This window comes from Paramisgurnus dabryanus, chromosome 2 (genome assembly GCF_030506205.2).
Source record: "Paramisgurnus dabryanus chromosome 2, PD_genome_1.1, whole genome shotgun sequence".
NCBI lineage: Eukaryota > Metazoa > Chordata > Actinopteri > Cypriniformes > Cobitidae > Paramisgurnus > Paramisgurnus dabryanus.
In genome coordinates, this window is record NC_133338.1 from 44,485,890 (window position 1) to 44,509,526 (window position 23,637).

The 23,637-nt window shown below is 36.3% G+C and overlaps 1 protein-coding gene across 1 annotated transcript in view; it reads left to right on the forward strand.

Moving 5' to 3' along the window:
• pcxb (pyruvate carboxylase b) overlaps window positions 1–23,637 on the forward strand; it is a 271,734-nt gene that overhangs the window by 44,546 nt on the left and 203,551 nt on the right. Inside the window, exon 8 of the mRNA XM_065289014.2 lies at window positions 691–809. Coding sequence (XP_065145086.1) covers window positions 691–809 — 119 coding nt within the window. The remainder of the gene's footprint in view (window positions 1–690; window positions 810–23,637) is intronic.

A 23,637-nucleotide genomic window follows, 5' to 3' on the forward strand; every position in this document is an offset into this window, starting at 1 on the left:
TCACCCCAAGGGTTTTTCTACAAGCTTGAGAGACTTACAAGGAAAAGTTTGGGCTTTTTTAACTCAATCCTGCTCATTGTCTTGGCAGCTGTTGTTCTGCTAAAAGCTAAAGTAGATGCCCGTAGGGATTCAATGAATGTAAATAACCCTTTTTTATCTCATGTTTTCAAAATTTCAATACTGAAACATCTAACATAGCTTCTTTTATTGATTAATTTTGATGGACTGATTATACACTCTAATGCATTATGTTTTGGCATCTTTTACTTTGTTTTAACTAACCAATCAATCTTACTAATGCACTACGTTTTGGCGTCTTGTACTGTGTCTTAACTAACCAATCAATCTTATTAGACTACAGTACATTAGACAACAGTACAGTTTATTCCTAAGCACGGTGCAACCTAAACTAGAGGCATATCTGGGGACCCAACTACACTGTATAAAAATTGCTTGTTGCACTTAAATGTTTAAGTTTAAAACTTTCTTGGCTAGTGAGGAGTTGCTAAAAATGATAAAAAATAAAGTTAAAAAAGCTTAAGTTAAACATTTGAATTCTTAGATAGATGTTCTTTATTTTTGTATTGACTTTCAACATTACCTTTGCTTTTTAAAGTGGTTACAATATCTCCTGTTTTAATATTTGTATGTTTTCATGCTAAAAGTTAAGTTCTGTAATATTTTCTATAGGTGGGCTATGAGAATGCAGGCACAGTGGAGTTCCTCGTGGACAAGCAAGGAAAACACTACTTTATCGAGGTCAACTCTCGCCTACAGGTGGAACACACTGTTACAGAGGAGATTACTGAGTGAGTGACACCATAACATTACAAGGAGACAGTAGGAGTTTTGGGAGTTTGCATTTTGTATAGCTGGATTTTTAGACGTTTTCCAAAATGTTAACTTGGCATATATTAAGTTCAAAGAATAGCAAATGAAAAACCCAGCAGCATTCATAAAGAATATTCAATTCCTATCTCTTTTTTGAATTTGAACTGCAAGACATCTGTCTCAGGAAATATTTCTACTCATAACTCTCTGTATATTGTTTTTTTTTGTGATGTCAGAAATATGCCACGTTATGTTTCTTTAGCCCTTAAATCACATCGCAGAAAGATGCATTGGATGTGGATTTGTGTGTATGCTTATATCCATGCATGTGTGAGCGTGTATGTATACAGTACATGAGCATGCAAGCTCAGTATGATTATTTGTGGGGGGTTTTTTCTTTCTTTGTCTGGAGGACATTACATTTACATATGCCATTATGCTGTAGCCACACGCCTTCTTACCAAAACAACTTGGAGGCAGGTGCATTCAGAATGTCACGTTCAGTTAGCAAACCAAAAGTCTAGTGCTAAAATGTGCAAGAACAACACACAAAAATGTCAAGCTTAACCAGTTTCTTGTGGTCAATGATTTCACATGGTTTATAACTGATCCAGGCTTATCATTTATGGTCTGAACTGGTCTTGATGATTGGACTCAACATTGTAGACTATCTTGGTCAAATTAGAAAAAGCATGTAGGTAACTTTGTGACAAAATGGTTACCATGTTCCAAAACCTTAAGTTGATTTGACTGGTTTTTCCATCAAGTAAGGCAGAGGACTATAATGTGACGCATCGATGACTCGCGGGTCATGTTGACAGAGTTCAGGGAAAACTAATTTGCGCTTAAGGTGCGTGACTAAAACACACACGCACTTTAGTTAGTGCAGTATAGATGTGATTAAAGGGTTTACATGGACGCACACTGCGTATATATTAAATACAGCGTATTCCACCTATTTTATTCCCATTATACTTACTGCGATTATGAGCTTAATCACATTATTTTTTTTGAAGTATTGTGTTTACATGAGGTAGAGTATAATTGCAATATGCCAAAATCCCTTTATAATTGCATTTTGAGGGTGCACGTAAACGTGGTCATTCAATGGATCTACAACATTTTTGGTAGTGGTATGCTGACGGAAGTTCAGTATAAAGACAGTTGTAGCGAAGGTAAGTGTAAGAACAATGTAAATCGGGGGGGGGGGGGGATTCTTATAAGATATGTAATTATCACCGCTAGAGGTTGTCATACAAAAACAAAGGCAAAGCTTGATGATCCTTTGAAGGATCAAGGAATTATGACAGTTGTAGCCTTTACCTCCACTGCCGTTTGGAAATCAGTTTGACAGGACTCACGATTAATGTTTATGGATGATGTAATGAAATAATAAGTGGATTACAACTGTTATTTTATAACACAAGCCAACATAGTGACTTGATAGAAAAAAACAATAGAGTAGCGTGATATACGCTTAAATACTTCCATATTTGGCACTGTGCATATCAATTAGCGTACACTCTAAAAAAAAAAAAACGGTGCTATATAGCACCAAAACTGTTGATTTGAATCGTAACCATAGAAGAACCGTTTTTAGTGCCAAATAGCACCGGTGAAGCACCGGTGAAGCACCTGTGTAGAACCATATAGGGGCCATATAGCACCACTATAGCACCACATTTGGTTCTACATAGCACTATATGGTTCTACACAGGTGCTTCACCGGTGCTTCACCGGTGCTATATGGCACTAAAAACGGTTCTTCTATGATTACGAGCAAAGAACCACTTTTGGTGCTATATAGCACCGTTTGTTTTTAGAATGTATGGCGTAGTGAGAGTGACTGGTAAGTACTGCATTTAAATCACTTTTGCAATACTATAATGTCATATACCGATCGGTTTATGCAGTGCTGCATGAGGTACATGAAAACCAATGATAATGCGGACTTTGTGGTACTAACTGGCGATCCTACAGTACGCTGCAAAAAATGTCTTTTTACTTAGTATTTTTGTCATGTTTTTAGTAGAAATATCTAAAAATTCTTAAATCAAGATTTTACCTAAGAAAATAAGTCTAGTTTTTACACATTTAAGTGAATGTGTATTAAAACAAGCAAAATCTGCCAATTGGGTGAGAAAAAAAATCTTTGAAATAAGATTTCTCTTTTCTTAAGCACTTAATTCAAGCTAATTTTTTTCACCACATTGGCAGATATTTTTGGTTGTTTTAAGCACAAATTCACTTAAATTGTATATTTTTTTGTATAAAAACTAGACTTATTTTCTTAGGTCATTTTCCTAATCAAGAAAATACATCTTGCTTTAAGAATTTTTTGATATTTCTTTTGAAAACAAGACAAAAATACTAAGTTAGAAAGTCTTTTTTGCAGTGTATAAACAGTAGGGCTGAGCCAGAATAATCGGTTATTCGAATATTCGTTTGGTGAGTTGGCATTTAATTTTAAATTTTGAGATTCTAATATTCTTTTTTTTCAACATTATTAGCATTAATGTAAAGACTGCCGAGCAGGAAGTGCACTTTGCACTCCCGCTCTATAGGTGGCGGCGTGGCGCTGAGAACCTTTCCACCAAACCCCACAAGATCGCGCTTATATTTGGCTAGGCCGCTTTAACGTTAATAATGTTGTTAATAACATAACATTTCTTTCAAAAACAGTTCGACTTGCTTCACAAGATGTCAATATGTCACCTGGGGTCATGAGGATTACTTTTGTGTTAATTATCTGCTTTTGAGCTCTCGAAGTGGCGGATCCATTGACTTGCATTATTTGATAGAGCACTGAGGTTTCGGCAAAATATATTTTTTATTGTTCTACTGACGAAAAATGTCACCAAGATGGCATGATTGTCAGTAAATATACTTGATATTGAAACTTTATGCTACCGTGTACTTTATTTATTACAATTCGTTGAACTTTTTCATTTTTCTAAAATAGCCTACCCTTTACGGTGTAAGTAAATACTGTGCTGCTAATTTCTGAATTGGGGTTGATTTGTTGGTGAAGAATATTATAGGCTATCTTTATTAAAAGTTTACTAATTCTGAACCTGTCACGTGTCCATATTGCACAAAAATGCGTCACTGCATTCCCTTGGCTCCACAGCAACACACCCACCATGCTTTAAGTTGATTAAATTAATGGCTCTCAATCGAATAAAAAGCGCAAACCGACAAACACAGAGATTCCTGCCTTTATTAGAGATAAAAATATGTTCAACCCCCTGCAAAGCTTAGAATTTTCGGGTATTTTAGAAAATGTTTTAGATCTTTCAGTTGATTAAATGTAATGTTACGGGGTCCACCCATAGTCCACGACCTTCAAGTCCAAAAAGAGTGCGTCCATCCTTCACAAATTAAATCCAAACGGCTCCAGGATGATAAACAAAGGTCTTCTGAGGGTAATCCGCGCGGTGTTTTGTAGTAGAAATATCCATATTGTAAACTTTATAAACTAAAATAACTACCTTCCAGTAGCGCCACCATCTTAGTCGCGTCCGCATTCAGGATGAGAGCTTACGCAGCCTACGGAGGCTACTCTGCTGCTGCTCTGTGCCCCCCCCCTCCGAATTTGTCATACGTCACTCAGAAAAGTGCGTACACTACGCTAATACTCTCTCCTGAATACAGAGGAGTCTAAGATGGCGGCGCTACCGGAAGGTATTTATTTTCGTTAATAAAGTTTTAAATATGGATATTTCTACAACAACACCGCACAGATTACCCTCAGAAGACCTTTGTTTATCATCCTGGAGCCGTTTGGATTTAATTTGTGAAGGATGGACGCACTTTTTTTGGACTTGAAGGTCGTGGACTATGGGTGGACCCCGCAACATTACATTTAATCAACTGAAAGATCTAAAACATTTTCTAAAATATCCGAAAATGTGTTTGTCTGAAAAACGTTGGACATATGCAACTCGGACAGCTTGGGGGTGAGTAAATCATGGGTTTAATATCATTTTTGGCCGAAATATCCCTATAAGTTCAAAAACTGGTATTTGGACCAGCCCTAATAAACAGAGGTGGAGTATTTTTTTAAACGGCTAATTCTTTGGAATTAGACACGGTTTAAAACATTTGACTGTGCTAGTGATTTTTGCAAAAATCTTACATTTTGAGATCAGGATTGTTTGGGCGGGGATAAAAACGGTGGCTTGATGAGATACTGGAGCCAGCAAGCATGACCCCGCCCCTAACACAATCGCGAGCATCCATTAAGGTTGTAGGTGTATTTGAAAGATGAGAGAGACTGCATTCTTCCTGTGAGTGGGCGTGGTTTTAGTGTCAGCAGCGGACACGCCTCCAGCGTTTGAGAGCAGAGATTCCTGCCTGTTTATTCAAGATTTTGATCAATTATTTAATTTAGGTGGATTTTTATCATTCAAATTTGGCTGGGTGGTTAATAACAAATTTTTCTGTGTTGTCACAAACTGAGAACACTTTTAATATCAGACTTTAATATTTATGACTGAGGTGATTGTGAGTCATAGATCAGTGCCCTAAGATTGCCTGGAGTAAGTAACCTTAGTAAGTAATGAGTCAACTTTTCTGATTGCTTAATTTAAGTGCGCTCCCCTGTGGACCACCAGCTAAATGATTAACAAATCAAAAAGTAAACTTGTGAGAGTATTCAACAGTGCTGGCACATTTGTTTTAGTGTGTGTGTATATACAGTAGTTAAAGCTAGCTGTATATAAAATGTTTGATAGTTGGATAGCTATGTATGTACGTGCAGACTGACATGTCCATGGTGTCCAGGATAAATGTTTATTTCCACCTTGAAAGATGGTCAAGGGGAAAGAGGGATGGAGAAAGAAAACAAGAGAGAACATGTGTTCGAACCAGCATGCGTGTGAGACAAAAAGAGGAAAAGGAAGAGATCCAGGGGTGTTATAAATAGCTCTCACCTCCCCTGATAAACTATGAGCTGCTCTATAATGACATCGAGATGAGCCTGATCTCATCACACACACACAGATGCTGACAAGCACGCAGACATTAATGCACTGATGAGCCAAATGATTGATAGCACTTCTATCACTCTGCCTGTGCACACACACACACACACACACACACACATACAAATACAGATATACACACACTTGTTATGTTTCTCGGAGCCAGTTCCTCACCACAGAAATGGAGACTCATACATTATAGATATCAGACTTGTCAAGTGCAGTTGACAGTGGTGCACTGAATTGGCTCTCATTGCTTGTGCTGCCATCTTAGATTTGCAGAGGATTTAGGGAAATATATTAGGGGAATTAGCCTGTCATTGCCATGCTTTTTATACTGTCTCCTTTACACACATACACATGCTGTGTAATGCTATTATATTTATGCGCATGCATTTCGCTGTACTGTGTGTATGAAAGATAAGTTTCATTTTATACACTAGTGTGAATTCATACTAATGTGACTGCATGTGTGTGTGAATTTGTCTGTCTTTGGTTTGATTCAAAACTGTAATTTCCTCTTTATGTTTTTATTACAAAGAACGTAGCAAAATTAGGTCTTTTATATTCTCTTTTTTACCCCTTTATTACCTTCCTTAATTATTTTCTGTATCACATTGTCTTTTCTTTCTTATGTGGGGTTTGGTTTGTTAAATTCATTTGTTTCCTTTAGCACTGTTTCTGTGTTTATTGTGTGTTTGAATGTCTGGTGGTGCGTTTTGCATAATTATACGTACACAAGTTATGGAGGCATGTGTTATGTCTGTGTGTATTTTGTAAACTGCTTTGCTCTAGAATTGTGCTTTTGTATGAATGTTATGCACCATATGCATGTGTGCATATGTATGGGGTGGGAATTAGCAAGTATCTGGTCTTGTCAAAAATATTCATGAGAAAAATATTCAATGTGAAAAACAACTTATTAAAATATTCATTCTTAAAGGAAAACACCACCGTTTTTCAATATTTTACTATGTTCTAACCTCAACTTAGACGAATTAATACATACCTATCTTTATTCATTCGTGCACTTAATCTTTGTACAGCGCGTCGTGAATGTGTTAGCATTTAGCCTAGCCCCATTCATTCCTTAGGATCCAATCAGGGATGAATTTAGAAGCCACCAAACTATTCCATGTTTTCCCAATTAAAAGACTGTTACATGAGTAGTTACACGAGTAAGTATGGTGGCACAAAACAAAACGTGGTGATTTTTGGGCGGATAAAAATAAGAACTATTGTATGGCGAAGGAGCACTTAGTTTGCAGCACTTCGACCTCAGGCGCAGTAATATTTTTTGCGAGAGGCGGAGTAGTCAGGAGAGATGAAGTTACTACACTCTGAGGTTGGAGTGCTGTTAACTAAAGGTACATTCACATTATAAGCGACTTAGTCGTTGTGTGTCGCTCATCTCTTTCAAAAGAGGCATTTCTATATCTGGTTGTCATAAACAAATGAGTAATGTCCACTCCAGTAACTGACGAGAGACGGATGACGTGAACTCCACTGCTTTGTTCTCATTGGTAGTCGCTCCCAAAAGTCGCTCGAAATTTACATAAAGTTAAACATTCCTCAACTTTGACGCCCCATCCAGTCGCCAACGGTCACTGTTGCTCGTGTCGTCGGAAGTCATCAAGCTTTCATGAGATTGCGTCGCTCTGCTAGTCGCTGCTAGTCTGAATGCAGCTTTAGTGCTCTTCCGCCATACAATACAGTTCTTATTTTTTTCCACTTAAAAAATCGAAACATTTTGTTTTGTGCCACCATACTTACATGTGCAACTACTTATGTAACAGTCTTTAAATAGGGAAAACATGGAAGTGTTTGGTGCCTTCTAAATTCATCCCTGTTTGGATCCTAAGGAATGAATGGGGCTAGGCTAAATGCTAACACATTCATGATGTGCTGTACAAAGATTAAGTGCACGCATTGAAAAAGGATAGGTATGTATTAATTCCTCTAAGTTGAGGTGAGAACATATTAAAATATAAAAAATGTTGGTGTTTTCCTTTAAGAATATCGTTTTGTTATTGTGAGGGAAATATCTTTGCATTTTTCACCCATCCCTAATGTACACACTGCATGTTTTGTGTCAGTGAGTACTGTATGTGCATCACACATTGAGGAATGACTGCGCAACAATCTCACTAAATTGCATCAGTAGATCTTTATTTTGTGCCACCACTGTTTAAAACAGAGCAAGCCTGTGCACAGATACAACGATAAACAGAATAAGAGTTGAAAACCACAAGAAAGAAGCTTGTAGAAAAGGTAAAGTCATATGTGAGTGAGGGTTTGGTGACCCAGCACCAGGAAAGCTATTTCACCTCTCTTTCTGACACTAATACCCTTATCAATCTCTGTGATTCAGTTTTCAACCTTTGCCTCTTTTTTCTTTTTTCCTTACATTTTTCTCCCCTTTATATATTTTCCCCATCCCTCTCTCTGCCACTTTCCCCTTTCATCTCTATTACGACCTTTCTTTCGTCCTCTCTGGCTTCGGTCTTGACTTTTCTTGTTCCTTCCATTGATTTCTTTCTATTTACTGTGTTCCTTAAAAGTATTTGGAAACATAAGTGAACTGAACCTTAAAAATTTGACTTGGATGGCATATTAGATGCAAAATATTAAACCAAGTGACATTTGTGAAAGATCTGCAATGTTCAACCTTTACTCAGTACCAACTTTACTTTGCTTAGCCATTTTGCAGTTACTTAAAACCAGCTGGACTAAATGTCATTATACTGTAAATGGACGAAAAAAATTGGTTCTCTTCAAGTTGTCACAAGCGTCCTAGCGAAATAACTATAACAACCTAGAAGACCTACAGAAGCAACCACTAATGCCTGGGACACAATTGACAATTTTTACATCGTCATTTTTTTATCCATGTGCGACCAAAGACGTAAGGACAGTTTGAAGTGTACATAATCCTCATAACGCACACACTGGATGATACGACAAGAGCACGAGATCAGGCACGCGATTACTTTAGTAACGATTTCAAAGTGACACAAAATCTCACAGAAACTCGAGATCAAACTTGACTTAAAACAACTGATGTGGCAGTTCTTGCATGACACATTATAAAAGCACTTGTACTGTTGCCACTTATATATTGTTTTTCAACACTCCTCTTTCATGCTATAAAAGCATGCAACATCTGGGTGATGCTCTCATTGGCTATTGCAGCCATCATGTCGAAGGCTGCCCGATCAAGAAACAAGTTTGATATTTACGATTTGGGCTCAGGGAGGCTTCAACCAGTCGGGAGCAGCAAAATAATCGTAATGACACCACATACTGGAGGCTTTTTTTTACAAAAAAGGCTGCGATAAAACATTAATTGGGTCACGCCCCCTTTTGATCGTCTAGGGCAGTGTTTCTTAACCCTGGTCCTTGAGTACCCCCTTCCAGAAAGTTTTAGATGTCTCCTCATTTAAAACACATGATTTAACTAATCAGTCTCCTTCCAGAATGGATAACATGTCTCCCTAACAAGCTGTTAAGTAAATTCAAGTGTGTTAGATAAGAAAACATATATAACTTACTTGAGGACCAGGATTGGGAAACACTGGTCTAGGGGGATTAAAATCTTCATGTGTGTAGCCAGCCTAAGTCTATAACCTAAACCAGAAATACCTCATTTTATACCTAAAGTTAAAAATGTCTTTAACTCTTTTCCCGCCAGCGTTTTTTTTAAAAAGTTGGCAGCCAGCGCCAGCATTTTTCATGATTTTCACAAAAGTTTAATGCCTTCCAGAAAATTTTCTTCTTTAAATATATGAACATACAATATAACAAATGAAGGAACTGACCCTCTGCTTCAAACAAACAAACAAAATAAAGAAGTTTCATACTAACTTTATTTGTTCTGTTTTGATCACCTCTCAAGGTTTTTTCAAAAATACAATTTGTTTTTGCAAAAAGCTAACATAATTGCATTTTTGTGAAGGACTTTTGATAGAGATCAGATTCAGAGCGATCCTCAAAACATACATGGAGTTTAAGCTGTTTGCCCTAGGGCAGGGGTTCCCAAACTTTTTTTCCTGCGCACCCCCTTCTATGTCCCAACCGGGTTGGCGCACCCCCAATCCCCATTTAAAAAAAAATCCAAAAAAGCTTTATTTTCTCACCATAAATACTCATGTTTAATCATGCGCAAATAACCAAGGGCCGGTTGCACTAGCCGGACGTTAAGAAGTTGGGTGTAATAGTCCTACGTCGGGCTTAGCTACGTCCAACATTGTGAAAAATATTTACGCCTATTGCACCATCTGAAACTACGCACAGCGTAGATGATGCACGCCCCCGTGTATGCGTTTAACCACTGTGATATTTAGACGCCATTCGAGTTTACTATGGTAAAAAACGTACACTTACTGCCATCAGCTAATAGATGACATATGAGAGGTTTCCTCATGTTTACCAGTGCGTCACGTGCAGACCCATCAAACACATTAACGAAAGCCTTTACTGTTCGCACAAAAGGTGTATAATAGTTTGCAGATTCATTATAACAGCTCAAGTTTCAAACAAAATTAAATGAAAGCTTTTAATAAGTTCTCTACAGTAAGTATTTATGTATTTTATTATATAATTCATTGGCGGTCTCTTTACCATGCATGAAAACACATTGCTCGCGTATCCTGTGCCCATGTCTCGTCACATTTCATTATTTCTATTTTTGACATAAAAAGTCTCTCTCTCTTGGTCCCTCTCCTCCTTCGTGACTAACAACTTTATCATAAGACGTCCCACATGACAGTTTCCCTGATTTTAGTCAGTTAAGCATATTTATAATATATATGGAATGAATGAAACTAGTTGGCACGCATATAGCGGCTGCAGTGCATAACAGAAGAGCAGTGCGTAGAAAAAGACAGCAGCTGTCTTCTACGTTTCTATCAAAAACTAATAAATTATAGTTTTTTATTTAAAATTAAAGCGATTACAAAGGAAATGTTTACTGTTCATTTTTTTATTTATTTATTGTATGGAAAAATCCCACTTAAAGAAACAGACCGCCATTACATTTTTGCTCTCGCGCACCCCCTGGTGGCAGCTCGCGTACCCCTGGGGGTGCGCGCACCACACTTTGGGAATCCCTGCCCTAGGGTTATACTTTCAGGTTTATAAGTTGCTTAAGAGCCACCTGTTGGATAATAGCAGTATTACAGATTGACGGAAAAACTTGTCATTGGCAGGGATGCGTTTTTTCTTAATGGCGGGGAAAGAGTTAAACAGTATATCTATTTCGGTGCTGTCCTGTATTACTCCTGTATATGATAGAGCATTGTGTTAGCAATGAAAAAGGTCAATGGTTTGAACCCAGGGAACACAAATACATAAATGTTTAATGTACATTTCAAAGAATTGTTTCTAAACACAATAAAAATGTATTGCTGAAACACAATGCAAAGACTGTGAACTGTGCAGTACTGAATTGAGAGTTAAACCATTATACAGTCTTTCCACATTTCTGTGATTATTTGGGCGGGGCTAAAATGGTAGCTCGATGACGCCCCACCCCTAACACAACCGTGAGCATCCATTCCGGTTGTAGCTGTATTTGAAAGAGACCAGCATCTTTCCCACTGGTGGGCATGGTTTCAGCACAGACAGCGAACATGCCCCCACCATTTCAGAACAGAGAATCTTGCCTGTTTTTCTAGGATTTTAATAACTTATTTTATTTGGTTGGGTGGTCACATTGTATCAAATGATCACATTTTAGTACAAAAACTGTAACTTGATTTGATAATGGTTCAATGCAAATACATTAAAAAAAAGTTAAGTCTGCCTTACAATAAGTGTCCTGTTTTATTTTGGAGGCCATTGTACCAGGGCCTGAAGTTAACTTTTTTGACCACCAGCCACTGTGGCAGGTGGATTTAGAAATCCACCTGCCACAGAGACTTTTTACCAGCCAGTTTTTTTTTTTGCCCGAATAGTGAATTATAACACTGTCTTTATTGTATGAATTAAATATAATTTTTTTCAGAGCTACAAAAGTGAATTTCTCTTTGTCTTAGGTTGTTTGATTAACATTAATGACACAGACTTAAGTAGGTTAATTGAGGTTACTGTCTCTTTAAGACCAGCACAGACTGGTTTTTGACTCTCTATACATACACTTAAGACATAAAGAAATGTTTTATTAGAAAATGAATACTGTTGAGATCATTTTATTTATATGTGCCCTGTCAAGAGCAGAAAGATTTTATGTACGCATGCTTTTAGGAACGCATCTCTCCGATGTGCCCTATTGAGTCCCCTTAAACCCGCGCACGCACACAGAGACAGAGGGGGCACAAACTGCGCACATAAACGCCGCACATACGTTGTTTTTCATTACTATATTCGCAAAATGCATGTTACTATATTCGCAAAATGTATGTTAATGTACTACAGTATAAAGCATAGTAGCGAAACTCTCTCTAAAGTTTACACATCAAGAGTTCTGATCCATCACAGCAGCACTACACATCTGTGCAACTGTGATTGTACAGTAGCATATGTCAGCATTGCATTCTCATCCCATCTCACCAACAGTTTAATACTTACTCGCACATCCAAACGTAGTCAGAGAAGTGCCTCATCTTCTTTCCAATCGCATGAACGTTGAGAAACAGTCGCATCCTCTCAATGAATCACTCAATTTGCATCGGTGATATGTGCAGGTTGATAAGAAATGAGCGGGTGCCGGTTACGAGTCATCCAAAAATATTTTAATGATATTCAGGCCGCGGTCAGTCGGTCGAGTTTAAAAACTATTTTGAACAATTGCGGGCGGGTTAGTTGAAAATGTCGGTCGGGAGTGGGTTGTTTATACAATGACCCGCGCATCACTGATTCGCATTGGCTACCCGCCAATGTGGCTGGTAGATTGACAGTGTTACCCGCCAATTGCAAAATCCACCCGCATTTGGCGCGTGGTCGGGTGTTAATTTCATGCCCTGCATTGTACATTTCGTCTTTCTTTTCATTTTGATCAGTTTGACTTTTATTGTTTTCTAACCTTGTCTATAATTCAATCGTTTATCAATCTCAACCCATGCATTGTGTGTACACATAACTCTATTTAAAGCTAAACGCTTTTCTTCAGCTCATTATAACATCATTTGCCAACAGTGGATTCATGTTTGTAAAGAGAGAACGCTTCATTGACATCTGAACATCTGTCATTAACCGTTCACTGTTTGTTTACACATTCTTTCAAATGATTGAGTCTCATTGCTCCAAGTGCTGCTTTATTCTCATTGACTGCTCTATCGTGTCCACCTGTTCATATTGATTCATTCCTCTCTATATTTACGCATCATAAATTAAGCCAAAGAAATGACCTCCGAGGTCATTCTCCTGACATTTCTTCTGCTGAACCGAGACCAGTTTTACTATTCTTAGTCTCTGCTGTACGGTTTAGATAAATGAAGTTATTCTCAGATCAGGGTATAAATGTAAACCCTAGTGGGATTGTATTTCCTTTAAAATCACTCAGAGACACACAGAGCAGTAGCTGGTAGCTTTATGTGCTCTGGGCATTGCAAAGAAAGACTTCATTAAATGTAATAGCTCCTGGTGGACGGAGCCCTGTGCCAAAGCGTCACCCACCGCTGCTTTTACTTGTCTTTTAAATTTTTCGAAAAAAGTGAAGAATGTGCTAAAATAAGCCGAGGTGCTTTTTAAGCTTTTAGAAGTGACTGCAGTATTACATGATAAGGCTCTTTACGCCTGCATGTTGTTATTTGCCGGTTAGCAGACACTTTCATCCAGGTAAACTAATTGCAAAAACCGTTCCGCTAGAGCGGTCTGAGGTGAAGAGGTTGTGCTCAATGACACTGAAATGTTGAAGTAATTTCTACTTACAACTCAACTTATAACCTTTGAAGGAGCTGACCAATAGACTACATTCAGTTTTGCCATTTTTCTTTTTTACTGGATAAATGGCTGGTGCATACACTGTCAGAAAAATTTACCCCAGCCTTTTCAAAAAGTACAGCTTTGCACCTGAAGAATATATAGTAGTACCTCAGATGTACATATTGGTTACAAAGACAGCTTATTATTATCTCAAAGGTACGCATTAGCACCAAATTTATCTGTAAATAAATGCTACATATTAGGACGTTTTTAAAGTGTACTGCCCCAGTAATTTTTTATCTAACAATGTGCAGTATTGTGCTTTATGGGTTCGAACCCAGGGAACACACATACTGGTCAAAAAATGTTATAATGCACTGTTAGTCCATTCGGATAAAGTGTCTGCCAAATGTGTAAATGTAACTAGATTCTTAAATTTTCGGAGAAACGTGTTTCTAGCTCAGGTAAAACTCATTAGGTTGCTAAGGTGTTGCTAAGTAGGGCCTTGGGATGTTATGAGTGTTAAAGTGTTGCTTTTCCTCTCTCTTATTTCAGCTGTATGAACTGTTTAGACAGTTTGAATGAATTAGTTAAAGGTTAATGTCTTTTCAAATTAGTTAAAGGTTAATGCTATTACGCTTTATCACTTTCAACTTCAATTAGTGTTAGGGATGTCCCGATCACTTATCTTGTGCGTTGATCCGATCAGAGTCATTAAATTGTGAGCATCTGCCAAAAACGAGTCCCAATTCAATAAATGTATTTTCTTATTGCTATAGGTGCACACTTTAATTACATTAAGGTTATTGAAATCAAAGCAATGTAAGGATTAATTACTTGAGTACTAAATAGCTCTTGAATTGTATTCAGAAAAAAATTGGAATTCCTAATTCCAATCCTATTCTCCTAAAATTGTTTTTTACTAAATAAACTAAATATACTTTCTCTTCTACTTTGATCTTATTATATATTATTATTATTTAAGGGACAATCTGTAGTTTTTAAAGTGTTTTATTAGTCAAAATCAATGTCTTTATTCAAATGTCCTCATTTGTGTCAAATGACCTCTGGCAATGATCTGACTTTTCTTGGTAAGCTTAGAATTTCTTTTTACTTACATTGAAAGGGTGAGTCGTTTCACCATATTAAAAAACTATAATAGCAGAGAGGGACAAAAAGCACTAATCTACCATAACGCGTTTTCGTTCAGAACACGTGAACCAGCTGAAAAGGAGATCAGTGAGTACATAACAGCTACCGTAGTTACAACATGCATTTGGAAAAGCGAGACGCTAGAGAGGAGTATTCGTTTAAATGCTAAATACAAGGGCATATTAGGACGCTTTTAAAAAAGACTTTGCTCGTCCTGTCTTTCACTTATGTCTAGCTTTTTCGCAGGGCATGCTTTCAATCATATTTCCCAGCACAGCACATTGTAGGCAGTTGAATCCAGCCCAGCTCTCGAGATTGTGCCCTCTGCGTTCAATCAGCCATGGCTCACAGCGAAGCTCAACACTCAGGACTATTCACTCTGACCTAAGGTTCTGCATGAGGCCTGTAGCAGAGCTCCGTGCTGAGCCTCACTGAGCATCATCAAACAATGTGGATAACCTAAGCTGCTAGGAGCAGTGCCTGCTTGTATTTGATATGATTGGAATAATGAGCCTTAGGGTGGAGCTCCGTGCTGGGGCCAGCTCGATGTGATAAGAGCTTGGGAATAGGCTTTGTTGCAGCATTGCATGCTGGGCTCTGATAAAGCTGCAGCACATTTTGAAACATATTTTGAGTTCTTCTCCACTTTAATTGCTTTCTTGTATTTGGGTCTTCCGAAGACCTGTCAGAAACACATACTGTACAGTACAAAACCACACACAAAGGTCCATTTTGTTATATTAGTGAGTTATTAATCCTCATCTTTCTATAAATTGTTTGTAGCAATGAGGATGTCACAAAATAAAGGTTTTGTCCGTTTTAGCTGAATTCAGAGGACGGTTTTGCCCTGAAGCGTAGCCAAGTAAACCCACACTCAATCTTCCATACAGCCTCCATCAGCCTGTTAATCTATGAGTTATGATGGCCAGTAGACGTCAGAGAAAAAAGCCTCATCCATAATATAAAAAAATGGATATACTCGTTTTAGAAAAGTGAGATGTTGTCTATTTTAGACTGATAGCTCTAAGTACAACACACACAAAGACAAACATCAGATGTTACTTTTATGTCAAATTAAAAATAAATAATGCTGTACGAAAGCTTCTCAACCTAATTGGTTTGGTTTTACTGTATGACCCTTTAACTTTTATTTGTGTTTTTGTAAATATATTAAATAAATTGAGCAAATAAAGTACGGTAATTCTTATTTTTCACAGTATAAGTAAGGTTATTTTATTTTTGCTGAAGGTTTGGTTTAATATTGAAAGTCCTTATGAATGTCCATGAGAATACAGTGAGCTGCCGGCTTTATTTGGAATTCAGTGTCCACAGACTTCATTTGGGATTTGGTGTTCACTCTGTGACTTTCATTTGCAAATAATAAGCAGTGGATTTCAATATTCAAAAAGTCAATACCCCCCCACCACTTCATAATGGTGCCTGGCTCCTTATTACATGTGCCCTGGACCTTATTTATGTCTTGAGATTGATCTGTTCTCCCATATCTTTGTTTTCCTCTTATTTCTTCCTCTTGTCATTTGAGTTGAAAGGAAGAATCGAGTACATTGTTTATTCAGCACTTGACATCCTCAATGAAAAAAATGTCAGTCATTGTGATAGTCAGCAGTTGTAAAGGTTGTATGGCTGTCAGGAAGTAAAATGCTTTGCATTTGCGGTGAATTATAAAGCAGAGTACAGGTATTTTTGTGTTTCTTCACCCCATGTTGTGAGACCATGCACTTGTGTGGGAAAATGTGCTTGTGTGTATGTATTTTAAAGCTGGAAGGTGTTATTTAAGATTGGGATACAATAAGAAAGATTGGCATAATCTTGTAGATTGCATAAAAAGAACATGCCTAGGCCACTTACTAGTCCAGGTAAGAGATGGGCTGTGTAGTAGAGCTGCACGATTCTGTATACAATCAAAATCACGTTTCTTTTGCTTAAATAAAGATCATGATTCACTCACAATTCTCAATAAGTTTTTTATTTTAAAGATTTACAACCCCAGACATTAGGTTAACAAACAAGATGGCAATAAAATAAGACAATTTCGCGTCGGTTTAGGGTTAGATTACGCAAAATTAAACCGTGTACGCGAAATTAAACAGTGTACGCGAAATTAAACAGTTGTCACCTGGCGTTGGGGTTAGAAACAGTTGTCACCTGGCGTTGGGGTTAGAGTTAGGTTTGGGTAGGGATGTCATTATGTAAATCTAACCCTAAACCGACGCGAAATTGGTAAGAAAATAGGAGAAGAGAATGCAACGGACGTAATAGTATTGAAGTCCCCAGTTCGTCAAAAAATGACGCGAAAGGTATACCCTCCGCGTCACATATTGACGAATGGTCAAGTGTCGTCAAATATTGACGAAATGGGGTGAGACTGGGTTGAAATACCCGTGATTATTGCAATTAATTGTCACTGTTTTGACAGTTATGACGATATATTTTTATACGAATTGTCTAAATGTTTTTTTGTTCTTCATTCATTAATATAACTGTCACCCCCCTTTTGAGTGGGGGGGGTGAAAAGGTGATCTGCACGTTCAAATTACTATAACTCTGGCATTCTTTGGTCTAGAAGCAAAATCTTGGTCTCTTTTTAAAGAAGATTTATAGTGAAGTTGTGAATATTAAATAAAAAAATATTTTTTTTTAATTTATTTAAAATAATAAAAATAATGCAATAAAGTATATACTCTCTAATCAAATGTATATAAAATGTAAATGTTTTACTCTCAAAACATCACAGCAATAAAGACACAAGTCTCAACTAGTTCTGAACCAAATTCCAAATTAAAATAACAAAAAATAAAGTTTCTGTCACACTTTTAGTGGTTTTACCAACCAAACCACTATTTGTCAACGGTTAGTTGCATTATCTTGTCACAAGTTAATAAATCACTGTCTCTGCATTGTTTTTAAAGCAAAAAGGTTTTGAAATATGAAAACTACATTCTTCGAGCCTTCCAACGATATATAGGTTGTCAAGATTTTTGAAGATTCATAGATTCATTTTGACAGGGCTTCAGACTTACTTTTTTCACTAGGAGCACAGTGGCCCCCAACTGAAAATTTTAGTGGCGCAACCAGAAAATTTAGGCTCACACACCATAATACTTTGCACTGTGTTACTAATAAATACTTTGATGATAGATGCAGAAATTACAATGTGCTGTTTAAAATTCAGTGTCAATTTTATTGTGCACTTTTGAAGATGCAACATAGAAGGTACACTGACCTTTTTTATTAAAAAGTATGGTATATAAAAGTATGGTAAAATATATAGTTTGTCAAGGTTATTTCAGGTTAATAAGATATTTACAAATAAATATGTAATAACACCTTGGGCCCACCTGTTGGCCTGCGACATTTTAGAAAATAACATATAACTCCTACTACATAATTTTTTTAATGGTGTTGAAATATAAAAACTACATTCTTAGAGCTTTACAACGCTATATAGTTTGTCAAGATCGGTGTAGGTTTAGACTATGAAATTATTGTTTTAAATATGTAATGCCAAACATCCCACCTGTGGGACAGTGACAGTTATACTAAACAATCATCACAATATATTTTGATTGCTGAGTTCTTTGTAAATTGCCAAAAAAAAGTGATTTATTTGATTTTAGAAAATATATCTTACAAAAATGTGAAAATTCTGTAAATAACAAACAATCACTATACAGTGACCATAACAGAAAAATAAACTCCTGACCACACAAACTAAACCTGAGAAACCGGACACTGGAGCACACCAGAGTACCGAACCCGAGACTACCTGTACGATGTGATCTGAGTTTTGGTTTCTTGGACTGGGTTGAGATTCGCATGAGCGTGAAAGCTGCTTGCCAATGACAGTGATCATAAGTTTCCACAACGCATGATTACCATGACAACTGATGAATTACGCATTGCGATGCACATACTGTATGAGTAGCTGCCGCTCTTTCTCTCTATCTCTCCCCCTCGCGCTCTTTCTCTCTCTCTCTTTCTCTCTCTTGGTTGCCCTTATTGTCTCTTTCATGTTATGTTTATTACTTTTCATTATTATCCTATTATCTGCTGATTGTGTTCTGTGACTCATGAGTGTGGGGTAGCTGATAAAATTGATAAGCTTGTAATTAATGTCTCTGCAATCAGCTGACTAAGAAACAAAGATGAGCTAGAAAACAAAGGGAAATGTAAGCAGCATTTGCTTCTTGACTATGTACATGTGTTTGTGTATCTGTGTGCAACTTACAGTAGTGGCACTGTTGCGATATGTGTGTGTTTGTGAGAAAGCTGTGGCTTTGATCACTTAAGGTGATCTCTGATCAGTATTAGGTGTCCGTTGTTGTCCTATGTGACCTCTTTGAATTAACCGCATAAGCTTGACCTGCGGTCATTACTCTATACAGGGAGAGAAACAAAGATTTTTGCTTATTGATTTAAAACACAAGGGTGAGCTTATAACTGTCAGGTCAGACTCAACAGGAAATGTCAGTTGTTTACATGTAATGTAAAGTAACCTGCAATTGCATGTTTCAAACAGGGATGGCGATATAGAGGCAAGGATTATAGATTGAAGCTTTAAAGGGCCCAATCTTTCTGTGCTTTTGAAGTTTTGATTGTGTACACAGTGCGCAATATAAAATGTGTTCATGTTTCACGTGTAAAAAACTTGTTTTTTTAACACAATTTACTTATCTGTATTGCGCTGTTTTCACTGTCCTAAAAACGGGGTGATGTCTTCCTTGTTCTATGAAGTCCGTCTCATTTAACCACTTATGTTTGTATTGAACGTAGCCTACTGCACAGTTACTGCTGTTAATTTTAGATGGTTACAGTTATTGTTTTCAATAGCCAAACCAAGTTTAGCCTGTTAAATACCAAATAAACATATTGTTTATGTATACTTTCATTCTTTCTTGTTTGTTAGTTGATAAGAAAAAAATCGGAAATCGGATTGGAATCGGCCAATTTGCTTGTTAAGAAAATCGGTATAAAAACCGGCCATGAACAATCAAGATCGTGCATCCCTATTGTGTAGTTTGTTTAGTGTGTTGTGATACGATAGCAGCTTAGCTTGCCGTTAGCTTATCTGGTGAATGAAGTATTCCTGTGGGCGGAGTTTAGTCAAAAAACTGTTCTACTGACGTCATTAAAGCAGGAAGTAGATGCTGTAGTTCAAACCTGTCGTTCGCTATAGGCTTTAAAAGGCAAATTCTATTAAAGAAAATATATCGCCTGGCAGTGAGCTTTATCATTTTACAGGTATTATTTATCCTAGCAACATTACATACTAACTAGGGTTTAAAAAATTATATCAGTAAAAACGTGACCTTTAAAATAAACATTACATTACAATTCGGACACATATGATTTCTTTAAAAATATCTGTGATGATTAAAGTGCCCTCATTCCATCCAAACAAAAATATGCTCCATGCAGTGGAGGTGAATGGCGATTGAGGCTGCCAGTAGCATCTCTGTTTGTGCACCACAGAAGAAATGTAAGGGTGGCTAAATGACAGCTTGTTCATTTTGGGATGTGCCTTTAAGCTCCATTATAGTTTTATAGCTTTAGCTAATGGTTCCTGGGGTGGGGAACCCTGGTCCTGGAGGGCCACTGTCCTGCAGAGTTTAGTTCCAACTTTAATTAAACACACCTGAAAAATCTTATTAAATGCTTCAGGATTACTTGGAAATGAAATTCAGGTGTGTTTGATTAGGGTTGGAACTAAACTCTGCAGGACAGTGGCCGTACAGGACCCAGGGTTCCCCACTCCTGCTGTAGCTTAACTGGCAGAGCAATGTGTCCTAGAGATGACATACTGAAATGTATAGCGATAAGTCGCTTTGGAAAAATTTATTAATTTGGCTTACATACTGTACAGAATAAAATGTAAATTGCATATCACACCCTTACCCTCTCTGTGATTTTAAAATTTCTCTCACACACACAGATACGTTTCACTCATTTCTGACATGAGGATTAGATATTCTACACCTCAAACATTCTTAAACTTTCACGCTGTTTCTCAGCTCAACAGCAAAGGCAGACATTAATTACGAGTTATGCTGTTTGAAATTGAATGATGCCTGAAGGCATGACAAGCCATGCGTTTTATGTGGGTCACAGGTGAAAGTATGTGTTAGTATTCAAATGACAGTCATGTTTGTAGCTGCTAATGTCATAAGTGATCACTAACGTCTTTGTTCTTGTTTGTAGATTGTATGGTAGTGGACATTTACCTCCTTTGTGATTAATCGCATACAAAATAAAAGTGTGCGTTTGCATAATATATGTGTGTGTACTGTGTGTAATTATTATGTATATATAAATACACACATACATGTATAAATGTAAGAAAAATGTTATATATATATATATATATATATTTTAAATGTACATATAATATAAAATATGTAAATATATATATTTACATGTTATTGTTTATTAAATATATACACACTGAAAAAACTACTTGTAAAATTTACTTTAAAAAATCCTCGTAACAATTTGCACAAACTTTTTAAAGTAAAATTTACTGCTTTTTTAGGTACAGCAGACCTACTAAAATCAAATAAAATCTACTTAATAATGCATGAAAAACATATTTTAAATAATTAAGTAAATGTTACTTGTTATTTTTTAGAAGAAGATTTATTTTAATCGTTTAGGTGTCTATTGGTTTTTTTTTTATTGAAGCATTGCTGTCCTAAAATATTAAATAAATTGTATTTACTGTTTGTTATTTTCTTTATCATAGTTCTATGGACTTAGTAATTTTTAGTGTTATAAAAGGCATTATAAGTCTATAAGTCAGTCATTGAATAAACTTGATTCTGAACAGAAACGCACACAAACTGCGTTTCTGACATGCATTGTTAGCACTGTGGAGAGAAATACAATATAATGTTCTGAACAGGGTTCATGTAAAGAAACACTGATCAACTGAACTGATCACAAAATTTTATTTTTTTTATTTTTTTATAATATAAGAGCTTAAACCTTTATGAATTTTTATTAACAAATATTTAAGTAGTTAAAGTTCTTATCAGTTCTTATTCTGTGATAAAGATTAAAAAATAAAAATATTCAGGCGCAAAGGATTGTGGGTATTCCTTACAACATGTAAAAATAAATTTTAGTTAATTTTAAATGAATTTTTTTAGTTTAATGGATTTAATATTCTTAAGTTAAATTAACTAAGATTTTTTACTTGCTGAATCTGCTAAAGTTTTTGATTAAAATTTACAAAATTATTGTATTACTATGTGCAGTGACTATAAAACAGTTAAATAATACTATTATTATTATTAGAAAATATCTAATAAGACTTACCATTCCCATACAGTTAATTTTCTACATGAATTAATTGTGTATTTATCCTAATTTTACTTAGGAAAATCTAGTTCTCAAGAAATGTTAATATTGTTATGTAGAAATTATGAGAGTTAATCTAATATATATTACTAGACCAAAAAATTCGTTTTTTCAGTGTATGAATGTGTGTGTATTTATGTATACATAATAATTACACACAGAACACACAGATATACACACACACGTTTTTATTTTGTAAACAATTAATCTGGATTAATCGTTTGACAGCCCCACGCACACGTTGTATTCAGGTTAAATCTGACCTCACTGATGCATTCAACTGAGCACACAGACATATGAATTTTAAATACACCATAAAAATCTTTTTATGCATTTTCATGATATAAAAATAAACCTTGGTATATAATGTATTTTATGCTGATTTGCAAAGGACAACTTTATTGCTATGAAGTTGCTCTTTCATAGCAGGAATCTTAATGGAGTTCTTAGTTGTTTCAACAGGTATAAATTTTATCCATGGTTGTTTTTCCTAAAATTGTTTTTGGAGAAATGAAACATTATTATAGCAATAAATGGTTGACAAACAGTAATGTAATAGAGCTATAAAATGAATGTAGATAGCACACCTCTGTTAATGTGGTCTTGGAACAACTTGATAAGACATATTTTTTAGTTCATATTAAAATCACATTTGACTGCAGACCTTGGTAAATTGGGAAGTCTGTGCACCGTTTGATACCTCCTGAGACCTTTTAAAACTCTAGAGGAGGCATATGAGAGACAAAAATAAAATGTGACCTTAACAAAACAATTCCTCTTCTAGTCTCTAACAACTGTTGAAACATTCAATAAATTAGCCCTTCTCATATTAATGCTTTCTTAGGATTAATCACTTTGCTATTCTCTTCATTTTGGTAAGTCATTTATGATAAAGCGTCTGCTAAATGCTTTAATGTAAATTAGATTACTGGCTAATGAGAGAAAATTTTAAGAAGCTGGAGATTTCAAGAAGTCTCCAATTAGAGCCTGTACACACGAAGATGCATTAAGCTGTATACGTAAAAAATGTATTGTTTTGCTTTTTGTATATATGGATCAGTCATTTGGGAGCCTGAAGCCGCAATACTAATAATACTGAAAACGGCACCTTTTGAGGTTTTGTGCGTAGAGCCAATCCGTATATTTTTTTAAACTATGATGTCATCACCCCACATCTGGACCGTAGTCCCAGATCGCTACGTCACGTAACAACAACAAAAACAGCTATGCGGACTACTACGTGCTTGTGTTCATAGTGAGCCTATTAGCTTTACTAAAACAAAATCTTCTGCTCCCATGTTACTACGTTGAGCAACAAATGATTATGGACAACAAAAAGGTTTATCTCTGTGGCAGAATGACAACACCGCATAGTGGTCTGGCATATAAACTACATCGATTTGAGTCGATTTCTGTGGTTTTGTGTGTG